This window comes from Candida oxycetoniae (genome assembly GCF_023343755.2).
Source record: "Candida oxycetoniae strain CBS 10844 chromosome Unknown scaffold65, whole genome shotgun sequence".
Taxonomy (NCBI): domain Eukaryota; kingdom Fungi; phylum Ascomycota; class Pichiomycetes; order Serinales; family Debaryomycetaceae; genus Lodderomyces; species Lodderomyces oxycetoniae.
In genome coordinates this window covers 438-23039 of record NW_026055383.1, presented here as the reverse complement: position 1 = coordinate 23039, position 22602 = coordinate 438, and the positions used below count along the sequence as shown (strand labels likewise).

The 22602-nt window shown below is 38.1% G+C and overlaps 8 protein-coding genes and 1 pseudogene across 9 annotated transcripts; 2 read left to right on the top strand and 7 right to left on the bottom strand. All coding sequences in view use genetic code 12, as the record gives it.

Annotated features, from left to right (window-relative positions):
- Nucleotides 1-1314: 1314 nt before the first annotated feature.
- KGF56_001884 (polyamine oxidase) lies at nt 1315-2766 on the top strand (the record flags this gene model as incomplete). Its single annotated transcript, XM_049323053.1, has 1 exon — nt 1315-2766. The coding sequence occupies one exon, from the start codon at nt 1315-1317 to the stop codon at nt 2764-2766; it is 1452 nt and encodes a 483-aa protein (XP_049181057.1).
- Nucleotides 2767-3091: 325 nt separating this feature from the next.
- On the top strand, nt 3092-4060 carry KGF56_001883 (ribose phosphate diphosphokinase subunit; the record flags this gene model as incomplete). Its single annotated transcript, XM_049323052.1, has 1 exon — nt 3092-4060. One exon carries the CDS (start codon nt 3092-3094, stop codon nt 4058-4060), a length of 969 nt encoding a protein of 322 aa, XP_049181056.1.
- Nucleotides 4061-4135: 75 nt separating this feature from the next.
- On the bottom strand, nt 4136-7636 carry KGF56_001882 (autophagy protein; the record flags this gene model as incomplete). The annotated part of the gene is made up of 1 exon (XM_049323051.1): nt 4136-7636. One exon carries the CDS (start codon nt 7634-7636, stop codon nt 4136-4138), a length of 3501 nt encoding a protein of 1166 aa, XP_049181055.1.
- Nucleotides 7637-8519: 883 nt separating this feature from the next.
- On the bottom strand, nt 8520-10937 carry KGF56_001881 (DEF1; the record flags this gene model as incomplete). The annotated part of the gene is made up of 1 exon (XM_049323050.1): nt 8520-10937. The coding sequence occupies one exon, from the start codon at nt 10935-10937 to the stop codon at nt 8520-8522; it is 2418 nt and encodes an 805-aa protein (XP_049181054.1).
- A 798-nt stretch (nt 10938-11735) lies between these two features.
- On the bottom strand, nt 11736-12711 carry KGF56_001880 (annotated as a pseudogene). The gene is made up of 2 exons: nt 12684-12711; nt 11736-12448 (listed from the first exon to the last, which is right to left on the bottom strand). Coding segments are annotated over exons 1-2 (741 nt in total).
- A 1588-nt stretch (nt 12712-14299) lies between these two features.
- Nucleotides 14300-15925, bottom strand: KGF56_001879 (ubiquitin-specific protease; the record flags this gene model as incomplete). Its single annotated transcript, XM_049323049.1, has 1 exon — nt 14300-15925. The coding sequence occupies one exon, from the start codon at nt 15923-15925 to the stop codon at nt 14300-14302; it is 1626 nt and encodes a 541-aa protein (XP_049181053.1).
- A 485-nt stretch (nt 15926-16410) lies between these two features.
- On the bottom strand, nt 16411-19766 carry KGF56_001878 (uncharacterized protein; the record flags this gene model as incomplete). Its single annotated transcript, XM_049323048.1, has 2 exons — nt 16411-19602; nt 19758-19766. The coding sequence occupies 2 exons, from the start codon at nt 19764-19766 to the stop codon at nt 16411-16413; spliced, it is 3201 nt and encodes a 1066-aa protein (XP_049181052.1).
- A 44-nt stretch (nt 19767-19810) lies between these two features.
- Nucleotides 19811-20605, bottom strand: KGF56_001877 (uncharacterized protein; the record flags this gene model as incomplete). The annotated part of the gene is made up of 1 exon (XM_049323047.1): nt 19811-20605. One exon carries the CDS (start codon nt 20603-20605, stop codon nt 19811-19813), a length of 795 nt encoding a protein of 264 aa, XP_049181051.1.
- An 878-nt stretch (nt 20606-21483) lies between these two features.
- CYC1 (cytochrome c) lies at nt 21484-21819 on the bottom strand (the record flags this gene model as incomplete). Its single annotated transcript, XM_049323046.1, has 1 exon — nt 21484-21819. The coding sequence occupies one exon, from the start codon at nt 21817-21819 to the stop codon at nt 21484-21486; it is 336 nt and encodes a 111-aa protein (XP_049181050.1).
- Between the last annotated feature and the right edge of the window lie 783 nt (nt 21820-22602).

The window sequence follows — 22602 nt, the reverse complement described above, 5'->3', positions numbered from 1 at the left end:
AGCGATGATTGAGAATTATGGAGTGGAAATTAGCTTGATGCTGATTTTCCCTATCAATCTACATTACTTATAGTTCTTTCTATAACTCTATAGATGTTTCTTTAGCATATCTCTGTTTATTATCATTTTATCATACTTTTTATCTCGACACTAGGGAGCGAAGCGAGCTAGTGGTGCATGCCTGTCACCGACACTGACGCCTAAGAGAGTTTTATCTCATTCTAGTACTAAAGTAATGAACAGACTATAAAATTTACCTACTATGCAAATCTTTCCTACTCTACATATAGTTCCTCGGTATTGTCAATAAGTACTACCCGCCTTGTCTGACAAGCGCACCCCTTGCGAGGTACCCTCTATGGTTTTATCTTTTTCAGTTCAAAATAAGACCTGTAAAGAAAGAATAAGGAAGGTTCTACTGAGAGCGGAGGAATGTTGATATTTGATTCGTCTCGTGCTCCACTATCGAGCAGAGCGAGATAGTGTTCACCAGAAAACGCGAGGCTTCTCTAAACCCTCTATTAACACACTTTGCTGCACCTCTTGCACCTACACTTACCTACACCTCTTGCACCTACACTTAACTTTTACTTTACCTCTTACACCTACAAGGTACTAAGTGTTGCTTCACTAGCTCGCTTCGCTCCCTAGTGAAGCACAAATGGAGATGAGGAGAAATTTCAAAGAGGGCTCTCTATGGATGTACAAAGCAGGGTTAGACATAGACAGTAGAGCATACTTTACAAGTGCTACACTAGCTGCCACCGACACTATCGAGCAGCACTGACTAGCTTCTACTATTATCAGCTGGTCTCCTCCTTTCCTCTTCTCTACTTCAATCTTTACTAGATTCTACTCGACTACTCTCTTTCACTAGATTCTACTCTATATATCTATATATAAAGATTTGTACAACCGGAGTAGAGTTTGTATAATTACGGAAAAAGAGCTTATCTAATTACGGGGAAAGATCCCTTTTTTAATTACGAGGAAAGAGCTGTTCTAAATGCGGGGAAAGAGTTTATCTAATTACGGGGGTATAACTTTTCCAATTACGGGGAAAGATCTTTTCTAATTACGGGGAAAGATCTTTTTTTAATTACGGGGGTAGAGCTTTTTTTAATTACGGGGACATCTCTTGAACTATCCTTTGATCACGGGTTTGTCAGTGTCGGTGACAGATCTATTCCACTATCTCGCTCTGCTCGATAGTGTTGGTCAGTGGTCAGTGTTTGTCAGTGATTCTCCACTATCTCGCTCTGCTCGATAGTGTCGATAGTGTCGATAGTGTCGATAGTGTTTACAGTCGCTAGAATGGTGGTACCTCACAAGTCGGTTGTTATCATTGGCGGAGGAATGTCTGGTGTTAAAACCGCTATTGATTTATACAATGGCGGTATAAAAGATACGCTTATTCTTGAAGCAACAAGTAGATTAGGTGGTCGTATTCTAACTATGAAATCATTGGAAAAACAAGGTACAGTTTATGATTTGGGTGCAAGCTGGTTTCATGATAGTTTGAAGAATCCCCTTTTCGACAAAGCTATTGCTTTGGGGGACGTTGAGTATTATTTTGATGATGGCAAGTCTATATTCTTCAATGAGACTGAGCCAAATATTGAAACATGGAAATTTGACACTGTTGTTTCAGAGTTTTTCACTTATTCGGCATTACAGTATACTGATGACCCCTTGAAAAAAGATATGTCTATTATGGAAATGTGTTTTGAGTATTGTGAGGCTTTTCGAAATAGGTTGAGCTCCCATCAATTGAAGTACTGTCCTAGTGTTATTCGAATGTGGGCTGAGTTATGGCTTGGTGAATCTTGGGATAAATTATCAGCAAAATACTCTTTGCAGGAAAATTTTGATAATCATTTGGGAAGAAACGTTTTGGTTAAGAGTGGATATGAGAAGGTACTAATTAACGAAATAAAAGAGTTGCCAAGGGTCTATAGAGATAGCTCTATCAAGCTCAATGCACAAGTTTGGAAAATCGACTATACCAGCTCAAACAAAATTTATCTTCATTTAACTGACGAGAGAAGGTACAGCTGTGATTATTTAGTAATCACTATTCCACAATCGATTTTGAAAATTGATAACCCTAGAGATCCATCTTATATCCAATGGGTTCCCAAAGTACCACAGTGTATTGGTCTGGCACTTGAAGATATCAATTTTGGGTCTCTTGGGAAAGTGGTACTAGAATTCAAAGAGTGTTTCTGGCCTCGTGATGTTGATAGATTTTATGCATTGACAAGTAATGTTCCCAGTGATAATGTCAAACCATGGGATTTTCCGGCATTGATTATAAATTATCAGTCGATTTGTGAAGTTGCATCTTTAGTCATATTGACTCAAAATCCTATATCTCAATATATTGAAGATCTTTGTAAAAAGTCAAACCAGGATAAAGTATGGCTGCTCTTCAAACCGCTAATTGCACAGATCTCTGATAACATGGTAGGAAAGATTCCAAATCCAACGAACTTATACTGCACACCATGGAATAATCATATTTTTAGCAGAGGCTCTTACGGTGTTAGTTTGGTGGGTACAAAGGACCCATCAAAAGTGATTAGGAACTTTGTGGAAAGAGATTATGGTAATGAAGAAAGAATTAGGTTTGCCGGGGCGGAAACTGTGGATGGGTCTGCTAATGGATGTGTTCATGGAGCTTGGCTTAGTGGAGAAAGAGAAGCTAGTGCGATTTTGAAAATGATTCAGATGACTCCTGGGTCTAGTTATAAACTGAATCTTTGAAAATAGAAAAGCTTTTTGAAAAGGAAAAGTCCTCCCCCCAGCCTTCCAAACTTGTATCCCCCTCCCCCAGCCTTCCAAACTAATATCTCCCTTTTCTCATAACAACATTACCTTTGTACAATGCCATTGAAAGGTCCTAATTCGACTTCTCTGTATATATTGTTCTTTTCGCAGCCACGAGGCTCCAGGTTTTGATTTTTCAATTTTTTTTTTTTTTTCAATCAAATATGGTCATCGTGAAACTTATCAACGACTGGGAAAGCTAGCTTTGGCCACCACTTCTCGGCATAGATCGACTTATAAGCACTACGACGATAGCTCAAACATGCATGCACATTTGGCCAATTCCATCAAGATCCTAGCTGGTAACTCCCACGTGGACATTTGTGAAAAAATAGCGGCAAGGTTAGGCATACCAATAGCCAGTGTAGGAGCATTTCAATATACAAATACCGAGACAGCAGTAGCAATTGGAGAGTCATTACGTGATGAAGATGTTTACATAATACAAACTGGATGTGGAGAAATAAATGATTTCTTAATGGAGCTACTCTTTATGATCAATGCTTGTAAAACAGCCAGTTCAAGAAGAATCACTGCTGTGATACCAAATTTCCCTTATGCAAGACAAGATAAAAAGGATAGGTCAAGAGCACCAATAACTGCGAAATTAGTTGCTAATTTACTACAAACTGCGGGTTGTGATCATTTAATCACAATGGATTTGCATGCTAGCCAAATACAAGGATTTTTCCGGGTCCCCGTTGATAATTTATATGCTGAACCTAGTGTATTGAGGTATATTACGGAAAACTACGAGCGAGATGATATATTGATGGTGAGCCCCGATGCAGGCGGAGCCAAAAGAGTAGCTAGTCTAGCCGATAAATTGGATGTGCAGTTTGCATTGATCCACAAGGAAAGACAAAAGGCGAACGAAATTTCAAGGATGGTTTTAGTTGGTGATGTTCTGGATAAGATATGTATACTAGTAGATGATATTGCCGACACTTGTGGCACATTATGCAAAGCAGCAGATCTACTACTTGAAAACGGGGCAAATAAAGTTGTTTGCATGGTTACACATGCCATATTTTCAGGTAACGCAATTGAAAAATTGAATAATTCAAAATTGGACAAAATCGTGACTACTAATTCCTTGCCTGTGGAAGACAAACTTGAGAAATGTAGCAAACTAGAAATATTGGATATCAGCCCGACTTTAGCTGAAGCAATTAGAAGATTACATAATGGAGAAAGTGTTAGTTATTTATTTAATAATGTGCCAGAGTAAGGTTAGATAGGATATTGAAAATCAAAATCAGAGATTTTATTTAATTCAATCATTATTTTTTTGGTTTTTTTTTGTTCACTTTTCTTCAACTGCTTCAACCAAGAACCAAACAACACCCACACTAAGGCGGAATGGATTCGCTGCAACAGATTCAAATTCGGCCTCGGTTACTTTATATTCGGAAATCTTCTTCACTCGACCAATTAACCATTCTCTTCCAACCAACTGATGATTCTCTATGTTTTGCAAAAAGTAATGCGGCGAGCCCACATTGAAGGCAGCCCACGGCTGAAGAGATTTTTCATCTGGTACATAACTTCCTCTATCCACTTTTGTTGGTAAAAACAATAATAAGTCATTTTCTTGAAAGTTGTTTACCGATATCTTATTCTTCAACCTTGAAGACAATCGTTTACACTCTTGTTCTTTAACTTTTATATCCTTGCTCAACCGTTTAGCAAATCCCTCAACATCTTTAAATCTTTTCAAAATGGCATTAACGAAAAATTGAGTGTTTGTTGAACTTTCATCTACCAATTGAACATTCTCCAGAAAACTAATTGATTTCATAAATGCTCCAAATTTTGACAGCGAATCAACGCCAAACAATTTGGTGAAAACAGCGAGCAATTTATCGGCTTGTTCTTTATACTTATCAACAACTAGTTCACTTTCGTTACCAGACGAATAACTGTCTGGATTTGATACTTCCAAAGCCGGCGGAATCTCTTCAACCCAGCACATCTTTACTTCCATTTCCTCAATTACTTTTGAATTTGGAATTATATCTAAGCACAAGACAGACACGTCTTCGTCGCCATGGGTTTTCCTTGACTTGAGTCCTTTAACTCTCCTGATTTTGTACAACTCATCTTCCTTCACCAAAAGGAGTCCCATGGACTCCAATATATAACAAATGTCCCGAAAATTGCCAAAATATTGAATAGCCATACGCTTAATGACGTTCATAAGGTTAATAACAACATTGTTCAAGTCATTTATAAGCGTATCGTGCTTCTTTTGTTTTACTTGAGTCAACTCCATCAAGTTTTCATAATCTTCACTCACCTCTTCGAGTTTCAACTTCAAAATAGCAGCTTCTTCATTCAAATTTTTTCTCTCCTGAGCAAACTCTGATTCTTTCGATGACATGTTGGATAATAAATCGTTTTTCATTCTGGTGGCATCCGCCAACTCATTACGTAACAACGATATCGTTTCGTTTGACTGTATAATATCTTTTGCTGAATTCTTATTGTCCTTAATAAGTCTTTCATTGAGTGATGTTATAGTTTCATCCTTGATCCTTAGTTCCTTTTCAAGGCTTTCAACCTTTTTCGCATCCAATTTTGCTTCAAGTTTATAAAGACGTAACTTCTCAGCCTCATTTCCAGCTTGGGCTTTCAATACTTCAACTTCCTTAGAATGGTCTGCTTTCAACTTTTCAACGTGTTGCTTTAATTGAGCAATTGTTTCATCCTTGCCTTCAACCTCTTTTGTCAAAGTTTCGTACTTCAACTTCAAGTCAGAGTTTTTCCTCTTTAGTTTGATATTGTCAAGATGTTTATCAATCGACGAAGAGTCAAGTACTTGCGACTGGTTTGAGCCTCTACTATTGCTCTCTTTAGATGACGTTCTTCTCTGTAGTAGTTTTGTAGGATCCGTTTTCATGTCACTTGCCGAAAACTGCTTAGCATCTATTATCATGCTCATCCTATTGTCAGAATACGAGTTAGTCCTCATAACAGGCCAATTTGTTATATTCTTGTACTGTTGCTGGTGTAGTAGACTCTCAAGTTTGCTTATCCGTAACTTCAACCCTCTAACTATATTCATGTCAACATCTAACTCACTTAAATTCTCTTCGCTTACCAGGCTCTTCAGTTTGTTGCCGTTACCGTTAACTGATGTCAAGTTCCCCAAAGAAGAGATTATTTTTGTAATTCTTTTCATACTATTAGTTGAAGCTCTCATATCCTGAAAATTCTTTTGTAACAACTCGGGAAATGTCTTTGATACAGATGATGAAGACTCCAAAAGAGAAATATAACTCAATATATCCTCTCTCTCAATTTGCACTTTTTGCAAAATAGGAATAGAACCGAAACTGCTACTGTCATTGTTATTGTTATTGTTATTGCCCACTAATGAGATATCAACGTGCGGTAGCTGCGAAATCATTTCCCCCTTACTGATGTGTTTCAGAAGAGCACCAAATCTCTTTTCCCAAGTACTTCTGAAAGCTTTTTCGTGGTCAATTATAGTAGCTAATTGCTCACTAACATTATTGACTACCCCTTTTGTGAAGAAATCATTCCACTCATACTGCCTCCGTCTCTCTATCATTGATAATCCAAATAGTAAAGGCAAATCTATCGTAAGAGACAACATATCCTCATATTTTTTAACATTCGAAATGGTTTTGAAATTTACATCCTTATCAGTGTGTTCACTTGTTTGATCCTCAACCATATTTCTCAAACGAGTTCTGTAACTCACCATTTTCATTTGAATTGATGCTATTATATAGTAAACTTGAGGACCCTGCTTAATTAGGTTCTCTCTGAACCCTTTGAGACTAATGAAGTAGGAATATAACTTTTTTGCTTCATTTCTTAGTTCTATTGAAACTTTCGACTTATGAAAATTGTAAGATTGTTCAAGAGAGGTAATGTCATTGGAGTCATTTGCCCCGTTTGCTAGTTGAACTTGTAACTGGATATGATGAATCAATTCTTTAGCATTAATATCCTTAAATTTTTGAATCGACTCATTTCTCCATCTTTCAATTAGGTTGTCTATTCTACCTCGATCTTCATTTACTTCACCAGCGTCTTTCTGCAACTCGTTGAACTTCTGTGAAATTAAAGGTAAATATTTAGTGACATACTCGGACGCGTTGATTAGCGCCTCGTGGTCCAAGAGCTCAATCAACTTTATCCGAGACTGTTTGATCTTAACCACCGGAAACTGGTCCAATAATTTGTAGTTCTTGGACCATGTCTTGTGTAAAGTTTTGTAGTTTAATAGCTTGATATAGTTATAGTGGTGATTGAAATTTTTTTCAATATCATCGGTGAAATTGCTTGCAAATTGCAATATAGTGTTCAAAGATTGAAATATCGTGTTGATTTGCTTGACAAGTTGTTGACAAAGTTTCTCTAGTATCATGCAGTCTTGTAGCAAAGCCCTTGCCCAACCGTGGTAGACCCGCATCAAACTCTGCATGCTTTGCTTATTAAAAGCATGGTTCTCAACTAACGGCAGTATCTTGGGTTCTTGAAGTTTCTCATACTCTTTTTTTGTGAAATAAAACTCTAGCAAGCTTTGGTCAACATTCTTGACAAATAGTCTTTTGTCAAACACAAACACATCCATAGTTTCATTTATGAGATTGAAGTTCACTTTTATACCAAAAGAGCTCAATAGGAATATATTGTCTATGCTTTCCATTGCAAAAGTTTGTAACAAATACTCTTTAAACTCGTTTAAGGTGTGGAATCGTATAGGTTTGGGGATCTTGATTGAAACTCCGCTGTGAGCATTGTATGCTGTAAGATAAGATATATTAGACATGACGAAAAACTGTAATCTTAGATCGTAATAAAATTAGTGGCAGTGGGTGGCAATGCTAATGGCTATGAGTTCATCAAACAATTCGTGATTAGTCCCAACTATGCGATTCGAGCAGCCTGGCCTAGGGGGGGGGGGGATGATATCTATTCAAAAAATACCGTCTTCAAATTTGTCTCTCTCTATACAGCCATGTATACATTAGACGTGACAAAACAACAATTGTAAGAACCAACCCTATTGTTTTACATACACCTTTCAATATATGATGAATATTAAATCAGTAGTAAGTTTCTTTCGTAGTTTATTCAAAATCGAAGAGAGGGGGAAAAAAAAAAGAAAGGCTAAAATGGTGGTAGCTTTGGTCCAGCTCGCGGTAGCTTTTGGTCAAAACTCGCGATAGTTTTGGTCGAATTGGTGGTAGCTTTTGGTTGAAACAAGAGTGATTTGGAGATTTGGAGGAGAGGCGGGTTCTTGTTGCTTTCTAGTTTGAATATTTGCAATCTTTGCAACACTGGCTGCCACTGACACTATGGTAACAGAGGGATGGTTGAATATGAGACGGCAACATGGTTTTTTAATAGAGGTTTCTACCTGTTAAATATGAGTAGAATTGACAACTTCTGTCATGAGGAGTCTCGCAACTGCAACTGCTCCATAGCTCCTCTTTCCAGATGCGTCAGAGAAAAAGAAGAAGAGAATGTTTGAGAGGTGTGTTGGTCGGTGTAATTGGTCTCTTCTAATCAGACATTGTTTGTCAGCTCAGACTAAATAAAAATACATTTTATTCATCGTATCGTTTCTTTGTATATACTCTATTGGTGAGTTATTCTCCCTCAATCTCTTGTGATAAGGTCCCGTTTCAGATTATGTAAATATGAAAAACTTAATACCAGCCTCCACGGTACTGTGTAGAATCTTGGTACCCATACTGAGGGTATTGTTGGTAGCCACCATATTGAGGTACCATTGGTTGTTGGGGTTGTGGCTGTGCTTGTTGCCCTTGGCTTTGCTGAGATGCCTCACTCTCGGAGCCTGTTGTAGACTGACCAACATTTGGTCCTTGACCTTGTCCTTGACCTTGACCTTGACCTTGACCTTGGCTTTGTTGCGTGTGCTGTTGTGGCTGAGGTGGGTAAGAGTAGCCTGGGTACCTGTTTGAGTATTGGTTAGGATTGTAATACTGTTGTTGAGCGCCAAACCCGTTAGACGAAATAGAAGACTGCTGGCTGGTTGATGGTACATTTGCTTGTTGCGCGGCTCCTGCTCCTGGTTGGCCCGTCTGCTGACTTTGTTGACCAACAGAACCGGTAGCCGAGGCAAAACCATTGGAACCTAAACCACTGGCTGCACTAAAGTATGGATTATTGTAGTAATAATTGTAGTAAGGGTAACCAAATGGTGTTGGCATCTGTTGTTGCTGCAGTTGCTGCTGCAGTTGTTGTTGTTGGGCCAATACCGCAGCTTGTTGTTGTTGTTGTAAAGCTGTCTGGGTGTGTGCTGGGCTTTGCGCTGAATCACTCTTGTTAACAGGCTGTTGGCCATATTGAGCATATGCTGAGGTGCCACTTGGTGTGGTGCTAACGTGGCCTGGCGCAGGAGATGATGCATATGCTTGTTGGCTAAAAGCATTATAGTCATACCCTGGATAACCACCAAATTGGCCACCTGGTTGAGCTGTTTGCTGTGGAAAGTGTTGTTGCTGGAACTGGTTATAATAATCATACTGCTGTTGTGTAGGTTGTTGTTGTTGACCTGGTAAAACGTGATGAGATGTTTGTTGTGGCGTCTGTTTCGAGTATTGAGCTTGAGCTTGAGCTTGAGCTTGAGCTTGTTGTTGAAAATGTACATTCTGCTGCAAGTCAGCCTGAGATGGTTGTTGGTCATATAATCCGTAGCGTGCTGGTTGTTGCTGCTGCTGTGGTTGCGACTGTGGTTGTTGTTGCACTTGCTCTGGTTGTTGTTGCTGTTGTTGCTGTTGCTGTTGTTGTTGTTGTTGCTGCTGTTGTTGCTGCTGTTCTGGTAATTGTTCGTGGGCTTCTTTCACTTCATCATCCGCTAAAGACAATGATCCAAAACTAATTCCAACAGAGTTGATACGTTGCTGTGAAGATGGCAATACTACTTGAGCAGAAGCCTGTGAAGAAGTTTCAACTGGAGGAATTGCAAGTGATGGTGCAATAGACTCAACATCTTGTGAGGGTTGTGGTTGTTGTGGTTGTTGCTGCTGCTGCTGTTGTGGTTGTTGTGGTTGCTGTTTTTCTAAAACATTACTCTCCTCCTGTGCCGCTGTTACGGGCTGTTGAGTATTTATATCCTGATGTTGGAATTGTTGTGATTGCTCTTGGTGTACTTGTTGTTGCTGTTGCTGTTGCTGTTGTTCTTCAGTTGGTTGAGATTTCACCTGTTTTGTTTTCTTTACTGGTTTTGTTGTTGCTTTGGGTTTAGGTTTTGTTTTGGGCGTAATAGCAGAAACCCAAGATCCCTGTTTTAATTCTGGAATTGTTGCTTCTTTCAATACTGGCTTGGACGTTTCCTCTGACGCCGTTTCCTTTGTGGCTACCGCTTTTTCTTTTTCTTTTTCTTTTTCTTTTTCTTTTCCTTTACCTTTTCCTTTACCTTTTCCTTCCTCTTTTTCTTGTTCATCATTTGGTTCTATTGCAGACTGCTCTTCTTGTGGTTTCTCATCAACTAGAGAAGTACTCCTTTCTTCATCTGGTGTGCTCTTTTGAGCCTTTGGCTTGTCATTACCTAAAGCTGATGCCCAAGAGCTCAAAGAGCCAGATTCTTTGTGTTTAGCTTCATCATTTGTAGTGGTGCTACTGCTACTAGTGGCATTATTATTATTGTTGCTGTTGCTGTTGCTGTTGTGTTTGTCTGTTGCGCCTCTTTGTGATTTCCTCGAATTGAAATTTTGCGTTTTAGGAGTTCTTGCTGATGCTTTCGATTTCGATAATGACGATTTTTTATCATTGTTACTATGTGATGGCTGAAATGTAGAAGCAGAAGCACTCAGTGAGTCTATATCTTCCTTGACTTCTTTCTTCTTCTTCTCCTTTTTAATTGGTTCCCATTTGGAGACTTTATTGTTGACAATCAAATCAATAACAACCTCGAGTGCATTGCTATTCTCGATTAGCAATGTGTTCAACTCATCAGATTCCCAATCTGGAAACATCTCCACCAAACTAGCTAGCTCAACCGATGTGTCAGTGCCATTGCCGCTGCCGTTGCCACTACCATTGCCACTGCCATTATTAAACCTCTTCAGTTGATTCTTAAAAGTTTTTCGATGTGTAGACATGGTTTGTTTGTTTTTTTTTCACTTTGTATATATCCCGATTAAACCTGATTATAACTTCAAAGGGGAGGTTTTTAAAAGGCGATTTCGTTGGAAAATATTCAACTGCCAGTTCGAGTTACACTGTAACAAATTGGAAGAGCTTACCGATATCACTATAATCTAAGGTAACCCCTTGTCTTTATATTAATGTTGTTATGAAGTCACTTGTTTTATTTGTTAATGCCAGAAGAAAAAAAATTTTCCTTTAATCTCTTTGCTTCTTTTCTTACATGGAATGCTTTTTTTTTTCACCATTGTTGAATGAGATGAGTTTGCTTTGTATTGCTACGAACTTGATGATGGGGAATGAGAGCTGTGGAAGTGGCGGGGGTTACTCTTGGTTATGACGTGGGTGTATATCACTACACTATCGAGCAGAGCGAGATAGTGGCTAGAGTAAAGAGTGGAGCAAAGAGTGGAGCAAAGAGTGGAGCAAAGAGTGGAGTAGAATAGTGTAGACTAGAGTAGAGTAGAATAGTGTAGACTAGAGTAGAATAGTGTAGACTAGAGTAAAATAGTGTAAACTAAAGTAGAATATCCTCCAGATAAAGCACTATCGAACGACACTATCGAGCGACACTATCGAGCAGAGCGAGATAGTGTTGTAACAAGCTACTGAGTGTTGCTCGATAATGTCGATAGTGTCTGTAGCAGCTAGTGTGCTCCACTATCGCGCTCTGCTCGATAGTGTCGATAGTGTCTGTAGCAGCTAGTGTGCTCCACTATCTCGCTCTGCTCGATAGTGTCGATAGTGTAGTGTCAAATCACTTGCCTCATATTTTCAATTTCATCCTTCAACTCAATCTTAGAAACCATTGGATGAATGATTTCGTAAACAGTAACTCTAAACAAATCAAAAATAACCTGCTTAAGATCGTTTCCCGTTTGTTTGAAATCAGGGTATGAATTGACCTCTAATAAATAAACATCATTGCTACTATCAACCAAAAAGTCTACCCCAAAAATTTCAATGGCATTATCTAATGGCTGAAAATTCAATTTATCTACAGTTGTCGCCGCAGTGAAAACTTCTCTTGTAATCTGACAAACTTGGTCATAAATCTCAACTCTATTTGAATCGGAAATACCTTTCAATTGCCAAAATGGTACCACCAAGATATTGTCTCCTTCCTCTTGCAAACACGTATTTGTCAAGTGACCACTCATGTCTATTTGGCAAAGATCTTTCAAATTAGTCGCTTCATCAATGTTATATGTTTGCCCAGCAAACAATGCTAAAATATTCTTGTACACAAATACCTTGAAATTACCCACACAAACAACATAGGTCCTCAAGTGGAATTTTCTATTGTCATATTCTGGCAAAAGCAACGGATTGGTGATATATTTCTGAATAATGAAATGTCTTAGGTGTGACAAAATTAGCCCATTGCCCAGTTTCGCCTTGTCATTATCTTCCTCCTCCTCCTCCTCCTCCTCCTCCTCCTCCTCCTCTTCTTCTTCTTCTTCTTCTTCTCGTTGAATTCTTTTTGCATTATGCAAGTCTTGACGGCTAAACTGCTATTAAACTATTTTTATTTTTTTTAGTTGTTTTCTATCTTCCTAGTATCAAGATTGCAAACACAACCGGAATGATTTTGTGATAATTTTTTTATAATGAAAAAAAGAAGTTATTTGGAAGGGGGGGATTGATTTTAGGAATATCGAAAGATGTAAGGAGAGAAAAAGGGAAAAAAGGGAAAAAACAACCATAGTTGTGGCATTTTTCGTTCATTAGCCGAGGGTCAAAAGAATAGAAGGAACAAGAGAAAATAAAACTTTTGTTTAATAGCTTACTACACTAATGAGTTTGACAAAAAAAAAAAAAAAAAGGAGGTTCATGATTGAAACTGTTTTAACACTATAGACTTCAAGTTAGTGGTTACCCTATAAGTGCATAAATAAACGCGGAAGGAGAGAAATTGAGGAAGGAAAGAATTGAGGATGATACAATACAAATACAAAGCTCACAATGGTTTTCTCAAGAAAGTGCCATAAAACACAATAACGTCACTTTTCAATAAGATTTTCATCGTTTTCTCGTATCTTTTGCAACTATAATCTTATCTAATGTACATAATTAATTCCCAATTAGGAAAAGTAATTATATTTTTGTTTCTTGTTTTTTTTATTGCTGCAAATTTGTTTTATAGTTTGATTTTGTGTAATATGTATTTTCAATTTCCGACACTTGAAAAAATGTCTGACACAATAAACACAGTGAATAGGAATGAATGAGAGAAACAAGGAGGGTATAGAAATGAATGAGAGAAACAAGGAGGGTATAGAAATGAATGAGAGAAACAAGAGAGGATATAGGAATGAATGAGAGAAACAAGAGAGGATAAATTTATGAGTATGTATCAGATTTGAGGTAACAATGGTGGACAAACTATGTCAAAATATAGATTTAGTTTTTTTTTTTTTGGCGTTTCCTAAATATATGTGTGATTTATATGCAGCTAGTCATATGCAGCTAGTGGGTGGCAGCTACTCAGTGGCAGCTAGTGGGTGGTAGATAGTGGGTGGCAGCTAGTCGGTGGCAGATAGTGGGTGGCAGCTAGTGGGTGGCAGCTAGTGTGCTCCACTATCTCGCTCTGCTCGGTAGTGTTGCTCGATAGTGTCGCTCGATAGCGTCTCTCGATAGTGCTAAGCCTCCCTTTGCATATTTATCAAGAGAATAACCGGAAAGGGGGGAAAGGGGGAAATGGTAGGGTGTAGAAGGAGTGGGAAAAAAACTATATCCTCTTTGATTTTTTTGACATCTTAAATTATCTGAAACTTTGTTGCGTTATGTGGATTTGTTTCAGAGAAAGGTAACCTGTAACACAACTTCAATTTGGAGAGAAGAGAAAGAAGAATTCTGGAACTTGTCTCTCTTTCTTCGTTTCTATTTTTTTTCTCATTTTCACCACGTCTACTTTCTTCTACATCTATTACACGGATTTGATGCAATCAAACCCGTATAGTGTCTATAGTGTTAAGAGCTAGTGTATATAATGTTAAGAGCTAGTGTATATAATGTTAAGAGCTAGTGTATATAATGTTAAGAGCTAGTGTATATAATGTTAAGAGCTAGTGTATATAATGTTAAGAGCTAGTGTATATAATGTTAAGAGCTAGTGTATATAATGTTAAGAGTTAGTGTCTATAGTGTTAAGAGCTAGTGTGCTCCGCCATCTCGCTCTGCTCGATAGTATTATATTCTTTGTTATAGAAAAGAAATTCCAAAGGAGATTAAGATTATCGTTCTATTATATGTTTTTCTTTCTTTTTTTTTTTGGGTTTGAAATATTTCAAATCAAAGAGAGTACTGAGATATATTATGTATTATGCATTATATAATAGAGTAGATAGCCATTTGACTTGGCAGCTTCCATTGCATCTTCCTCTTTCTCAATAGTTATGATACTATCATCAAACTTGAACCATAAACCTTGCCAGTTCTTAGTGTATACCATATAATGTCCAGTGCTGACCAGTCCAATATGACAAACTACAGAGAATAATTCAAATATCTTTTGTCCATCTTCAGCGTCCACAGTATACTTATTCAAGTCAAAAAATGAAGGTATTTCCACTGCAATTTCAACTTTAGATGAAGTATCGTTTTGTATATTGTGTTTGAATCTCTTTAATTGGATGGATAATACAGGCGGGAGATTTTTCAATCTAAGCGTCTTGGTGGCTCCTGCTTCTTTAAAACAACTTTTGCACGAGATCCGAGTGTCGAGTTTCTCTTCCCTTGTAAACAGGTCTAAGCATGTATACAAATCGATACTCGTGTGTTTGTCATTTTTGTCACTTTTGTCATTTTTAAAGGATAACTCCAATGAAAGCTCGAAAGTTGGAGGATCCACGGTAATGTTTTCAGCTCCGCAGTTGCATTTGACACAGCTTTGTAGTTGGAAGCCGAAACAAGCATGGCTGATGCAGGTACAAACACCGTGCTGGTTTGATACTCTTATATGATCCAGGTGAAGCTCGTTTAATAGGAACTGCCAGAATTCATGAGCGTCTTGCTCTTGAAAACCTGCCAACGATTTTTGCTTATACCAAGCTGTCGTTAGTAAATCTGTCATTCCAAAACCTTCTGTACTTTCCATCGTGTAAAATTCTTTGAAAATTTTATCTATACTGCAAGTAATACAAGCATTGCCCTCGTGAATTGACCCAGTGACTTCTTGATCATATAAGTATTTGCAGTTGAAATAGTGTAGGTCATTGTTGAAAAATCGTGTCTTTAGAATTGGATTGTGGACAAATGTTTGTAGAATTGAACTCATATAACATGTTGATCCTAGATTCACAAATCCCTTTAGACCAAGCATTGCAAGTTTATTGGGATCGCTATAATTCTCAGCTTCTGTTTTTGTTACATCTTCCACACTTTGCACTCCCATAACTTGGCATCTTAATTTCTCCAACCTTGGATGGTTTATATACGCATTACATTTAAAACAATATAGTAACCCCAAATTCAGATCAATGGAAAACATATGCTGGCTTCCCTTGTAGTGCGAGTGGGCATGTCGGTGGCAACTAACATTGGGACATTGGAGACAGATCATCACTTGTTGAAAGTCAGATGAATCACACTCTGAGCATTTTAAGCTCAATAACTTCTTGGCAAGTATCTTTTCAGGATCAATATTTGCCCCGTCTTTGGTTCTATAGTTTGTGGTCGATATATCGATTTGATGTGATATGAGCACCGCTTGCCGATAAGTATCAAGTACTGTTTCTTGGGCTCGCGAGCTCAACACTTGATCTAGATGCGCACAAGATGGCAAAGATCCGAGATTATCTAAAACTATTGGAATATGCTGTGATTCGCTGAAAACAGTCCTATTTTGGCCTGACCCAAGACTCCCATTTGATATTTCACCATCTGGATGTGATTGGCTGCTAATACTATTGACCTGGAGTGTCGATGATACCGATGACATCTATATCATAGAATGTATGGAGGAAATTGCAAAAAAAAAAAAAAAAAAAAATTAAAAAAATTAAAAAAAGAAAGAAAAAAAACAGGGCAAAAGACCGTATAGCTCAAAGTCGAGGAAATAATGTATGGAATGCGTCGGCAATAGTACAAGGAGGGTATTTGCGAATGTGTGCTCCCTGTGAATAAAGGGTACTTGTATGCAAAATAGTTAAAAGGAAGCGCCAGTCCACTAAAAGTTCTGTGCCTGAACTTACCTAACGAGTCTCGCTCTGTTTTTCATTTTTTATTTTTCGGCTTTGCAGTTTTAATGGTCTGGCGACTAAACTTTTGTTTTTTCTCCTAGTAATAAGTGGTTTCATGTGGAGAAAGGATATAAGAAAAGGTCATGGATAGGTAAGTATATATTGGTTTAGCTTATATGTATGTGTATATATGTATATATATCTGATATTACTCTTCAATTAAGGTAAAGAAAAAGCTTATATTTTATGCTTTAAAAAGAATGGCTGATAGGATATTACCAGGAATTTGTGGAACCTCTTCAATCATATTACTTGCCAAGTTGAGTTCTGACAACTCAACGCCAACATCTTGTAGCAAGGAAAAATCAAACAGCTTAAAATAATTGCTACTTAAATCCAAAAACTTCAAGCACGGAGACTTTTTTTCAAACTTTATTGAAAATGTTTGACCGTGTAGTTTATTCCCGTTCAAACAACATGACATTAATTTTTGAGGCAAAATTTGGTCAAACTTTGCAATTTTGCACTTGTTCAACTCTAAATGACAAAGATTCATGGGAATTTTGAAAGAATTTGACAAAAATTCACAAATGTTATTGTTATTCAATATCAAGGTCCTCAATTTTTCAGGAACTTCAACATTGGTCATTTTTTCAATCTTGTTGTCAGATAATTGCAACCATTCAATATTCTTTAACTCTGCCACTTTTACCTCTTGTATTAGATTCTCCTTTGCGTTGATGGACTTGATTGACTGGGGAAAGTATGAGTTGTCGATGACTGTCAACTTGTTGTTTGAGATATCAACGTCCTGCAAGTGCTCAAACCGTGACAAATCGATACTCTCCAACTTGTTATTAGAAAGATCCATTATCCTTAAATGGGGTATCTCAACTGTAGGGTCGTCAAACTTGACAAAATCACAATCCTTCAAGCTCAATTGGGTGATCTTCAGTGGGAACTTGAACTGGCTCAAGTTCAAGCTTTTGCATCCATCCAAGACTACCTTTGTCAACCCTTCACCACTTATAGATACTAATGACGATGAATATGAGGCATTCAAATAGGCTGTTTCCTCATTGAGAAAGATGCTTCCAAGCTGAGCGCTATTCTGGAGAGTAACATCCTTAACTGCAATGTGTCGCAAGTCAACGTCTCCTTGTATTGGATTACCAGCTATTCTCATTGCTTTCAAGTTCAGCAGCAGTAATATATATTTAAGGTCGTTCTCTTCCAAGTTGATAATCTCTAAAGAGTTTGGGAACACACTTTCGGGAACACCCTTCAAGGGGACCTTTATCAATTTCAAGATCTTCAAAGTCTGCGGAAACTTGAAATCGTGCTGGATCTTGTCTATTGAGCTATTTGACACTTCCAATTTGAGTAGAGTCTTACAAGCAAGAATTTTCTCTTTCAAATCTTTAACCTCAGAGTCGGCTATCTTGAATCTTTGCAACCTAGCAAGGTGGCAGTTTCTCTTTGGACTCCATTTGCTTCTTATTATGGTCAACATCCTTAAAGTGTCCGGAAAAGCCGAGATGTTGGAACTAATCATGCAGTCAATTAGCTCCAATTTCCTCAACATCAAAGGAAAAGTCAAGTCTCTCGTGCGAGTGTATGATAGGTTCAGCAAACTTAATGAAGTCAATTGAGCAAAGTTTCGAAAATTGCAACTAACACTAACGGAAGAGTCAAACTTTACTGTTTCCAAACCGATTCTAAACCCCTTTGGAAAGCTTTCAACGCGACCGTCTAATTTTACTTCATTTCCATTGATGCAAAGATATTTTAAGTTTTTTAGCAAATTGAATTTGCTCAAGTTCATCATTTTCACATTATGAAATCCAATCTCTTTCAAAGTTGCGGGCAACTGAGCAAAATCAGTGATTTCTAAACCATTAGACACTATCAATTTTTCAAGTGTGGGAGGTAACTTGATAAGTGTATCAGATAGTGCATCAAACACATACCCATTGGCATATTGATGTAACCCAACAAACAATCCCAATGACTTGATCTTTTCGTAAAATAGGGTATTAGTCGTGAGCACTCCAAATATAACTCGAATTTGGTTGAAATACGATGCCAGAATCCTGAGAAATACCGAATCGATTTTTGATTCGATTGTTGTTCCATTTTCCTTGAAAAACTTCATCAATTGTAGTAAAATATTGCACCCATTATTGTTCAATATCAAATCAATGTACAAGTCTCTCTTTGTTGGACCGCTGTTGAAATAGGCATTCAAGACTTTGCCCGGATTGACAATCCTAGTAGTGATATAGATTATCTTTTCATTCTTCAAGGCTACAGATTCTGAATCATCTTCAAATCGCAATGCCTTGGCTATTTCAATCTCCTTTTGGAAACTTTGAACGCCAAAAAAACGATCATAATCCTGACATACCCAAAAGTTGATTGTAGCAGCCTTAAACTCTTCGGGTGTACCGGTGTTTACCACCAAAGGTGAGTAACATGCCAAGTTTTCATTGTTCAATAACTTAAACTTTCTCACAACTGGCTGCAAATTTAATACAGCAGCAATGGGGTTTGCTTCTTTTCCCTCAGTATTATTATTATTATTGTTATTATTGTCATCAACAACAACAGCAACGTCATCGTCATCATCATCATCATCGTCATCAACAACAACAACAACAGCATTACTGTTATCATTATTCTCTGCGCCTGTTCTTGCTTTAGATTGCGTTTCCGGTTCCGTTTGCAACTCAGATTTGCCAGATTGGGCGAGATTGACAGATTGTGATAATACTTGTTTCGAGGTAGCAATGGTTGATTCAACCGACACGCCAATCAAGGGCTCTTTTGGTTGTTCCAATGCCTCGATTGCGCTTTTTACATGTGACTCTTGAATAATTGGAATTGCTTCAGAAAAGGGAAGATTCAAGTTGTGAGATTGAAGGATGGTTTTCTCATAAGCGGCACTTTTGAACACCACTACTTCATCTCCTGAGTCTGACATTGTATCGTCATCTTCGCCATTATTTTGCTTGTTGCTACCGCCATTACCACCAATTCCCCTACCCTTCAAGTTTTCGCCATTACCCTCCTTGCTACCGCCATTACCACCATTACCCTGCTTGTTGCTACCGCCATTACCTTCCTTGTTGCTACCGCCATTACCACCAATTCCCCTACCCTTCAAGTTTTCGTAGTTAACCTCCTTGTTGCTACCACCAGGGTAATCACCCCCCTTGTTGCCACCACCATTTCCCCTACCCTTCAAGTTTTCATCGTTATCATTCAAATTCACCAAACCGAATTTGGCTGCAATATCATTGTCATCCTCGTCATTACCTAAGCTCCTCGCATTGCAAATAGCTCTTGGCAGTATATGATCAATCATTCCCCCCGTTTCAAGTATGAGTTCATTGATCTTGTCAGCAATACCAGGTACCATAAAGACCGTTCTTGGCTAACAACAACTCGTAATGGTCGTTTATTTAATGTTATGTGGATACAAATTTGGTTGTAAAAATAAAAAAGCCGAAAATCTTTAAATTGGTCTAAGACGCTACCAAATGTCAGGGGAAAAAACAAAAAAAAGGAAAAGCGCGCGCGCGCGCATACAAAAGGCATCGATATCATCGCCCAGCAAGCAAGGGGGTGGGTCCTCTCTCTCTTTAATCATAAAAGTCATCGATATCATCGCTATTGATGTTGGTGTTGGTGTTGGTGTTAGTGTCCTCTCTCACCGGTTTCCTTTTGAACCGTAATCTTCTTGCATCTTGTAAACCATTTTCTCCATCACCTCCATCTTCTTCTTCTTGTTTATTGATTATCAACCTTTTATCGCTCTCCTTTACAGCTCCAACGTCAACTAGCACCTTTTCCAAGTCGTTCAAAGTGGTAGCGTTTCCTCCTAGTTGAGTAAGCGTAATAAATTGTTTTTGAACTTGAGCATTATGGTATATTATCAATGTTGGACAGTTTGATTCGGGGTAATTTTCAATGCATCGCTGTGCAGAAATGTCGCAAAATTTCAACTCGGGGAATATTGCAGCCATTTGAACCATAAGCGAGCTCAATAATCTACTCTGTAGACTCGATTGGAGCGATAAGTGCACAATCACATATGTCTCCTTTGACGCATTCGTTACTTGCTCGTTATACTCTTTTTTGTCAACTGGTAAAACCAGTCCGAATTTCTTCTTCTCGGCCAACTTCTTGAGCTCTGCCATTCGTTTCTGTTTGTAGTAATTGAGAAACTCCTCATCCTCTTGATCTTCTAGCTCGTCTAATTCCTCTAGATCTTTGTTGTCTAATCGCGTCTCGTGCTGTTTCCTAACGGCTTCTTCTAATGCTTCTTCTAATTGTTCTGTTGGAGACGGTGGCTTCTCAGGAATGACTCCATGCGCTCGGAGAATATCGTTCCACTCAGTATCTTCGTCAAGGTCTACCTCAACAGGTATTTTCATATTCGACACTATCGAGCGGAGCGGGATAGTGGAGCAACACTCAGAGACTCAGAGGCTTGTTGAAAAAAAAATGAAGAAAAAAAATAGTCAACAAAAAATTGAAAAATTGAAAAATTGAAAAAGCAATAGAACTGTCACGTGATGTGCCATTATCCACGCTATCAAGCAGAGCAAGATAGTGAAGCAGCTTTTAATAGCAACACTATCGACACTATGGAGCAGAGCGAGATAGTGAAGCAGCATTGACAAGTGACACTATCGACACTATCGAGCAGAGCGAGATAGTGGAGCAGCATTGACTAGTGACACTATCGACACTATCGAGCAGAGCGAGATAGTGGAGCAGCATTGACTAGTGACACTATCAACACTATCGAGCAGAGCGAGATAGTCTTGTATTAAGTTACAGAGTGTTACTCCACTATCAAGCAGAGCGAGATAGTGTTGCTCGATAGTGTCGCTTGATAGTGTTGTAACAAGCCACTAAGTGCTGCTCCACTATCTCGCTCCGCTCGATAGTGTCACTCAATAGTGTCGCTCGATAGTGTCGCTCAATAGTGTCGCTCGATAGTGTCGCTCGATAGTGTCGCTCGATAGTGTCGCTCAATAGTGTCGCTCGATAGTGTCGCTCGATAGTGTCGCTCGATAGTGTCGCTTGATAGTTTCGCTGGTTGATGGAAATAAGATTGTTTTATCAAATGATTATATATATATACAGTAAAAAAACTGGAAAATAGGCACACGATAATATCGCTGCTCAATAGTGTTATAACAGGCTACAGGGTGTTGTAACAAGCTACAGAGTGTTGCTCCACTATCTCGCTCCGCTCGATAGTGCCAAAGTCTAGTAGTCAATTTTCCATAATTTGTAGATGCATCTACTCAGAAGTAGCCTTTACCAAATAAGTGATCAAATCGTTTCTGTCCTTTGGCTTTTTCAAACCACCAAAAGCCATCTTGGTACCTGGTATATACTTCTTTGGGTTTTCCAAATAGTCAGACATGTGCTGTTCATCCCATACAACACCTTTTTTCTTGTTGGCTTCAGTGTATGAGTAACCTGCAGCTTGACCTGATTTTCTACCGAAAACACCGTGCAAGTTTGGACCAACTTTGTTAGCACCACCTTTTTCAACTGTGTGACATTGTAAGCATCTGGTTTTGAATAAAGTAGCACCTTTTTTTTCCGAACCTTGTTCAAATGGAGCTGGCATTATGATCTTTCTCTAGTGTTAAATAAATTGAAGAATATATATTCAATAGAATAAAAGAATGAAAAAGAAAAAAAAAATGACAAATTATAGATGAGTTTTATTCACCAGCAAAATTTTTATACTACTCTATACATTTTTCTATACATTTTTCACAATTGTTTGAGAGTTGGCTTATTGCAAACTGCAAAATTTTCATTGGCTGAATGCTAACAAAAAGATACAAAAAAAAAATATATATAAATAAATAAAAATAAAAATAAAAATAAAAATAAAAAACTAATTAACGGTTCGACCCGTGCTGGACTTCCGAATGACTGCAATCTTTATTTTTGACTTGTTGCAGATGATGGATGGTGTCATGATACTTACAAATCTATTTCTATAAAACGTTCTTGTAGCAATGGCAATAATACCTCCATAGCACCGCGGGAGTTGTTATTACAGCACCCTGTGGAACGGTATGGGGTAAGTTAAGTTTCTTGTGTTTTTATGAGCCATGTCATTGCCTTGTAATGTAGTGCTTAATCCAACCTCAAATATTTTTTCTTCCTTATAGCAACTACTGTGTGTTGAGACATTTTGTAATGCTAATCCTGTTTTGAAAGGGGAGACATATTTTTTTCCGGTACTTTCCGCATCTTGATGAAAAAAGAAATTTTCTTATCAGCGACATTTTCAAACCTCCACTATCGACATCGACATTTTCAAAGCTCCACTATCGAGCAGAGCGAGATAGTGGAGCACGACATCGACATCAACACTTAGTAGCTTGTCACAACACTA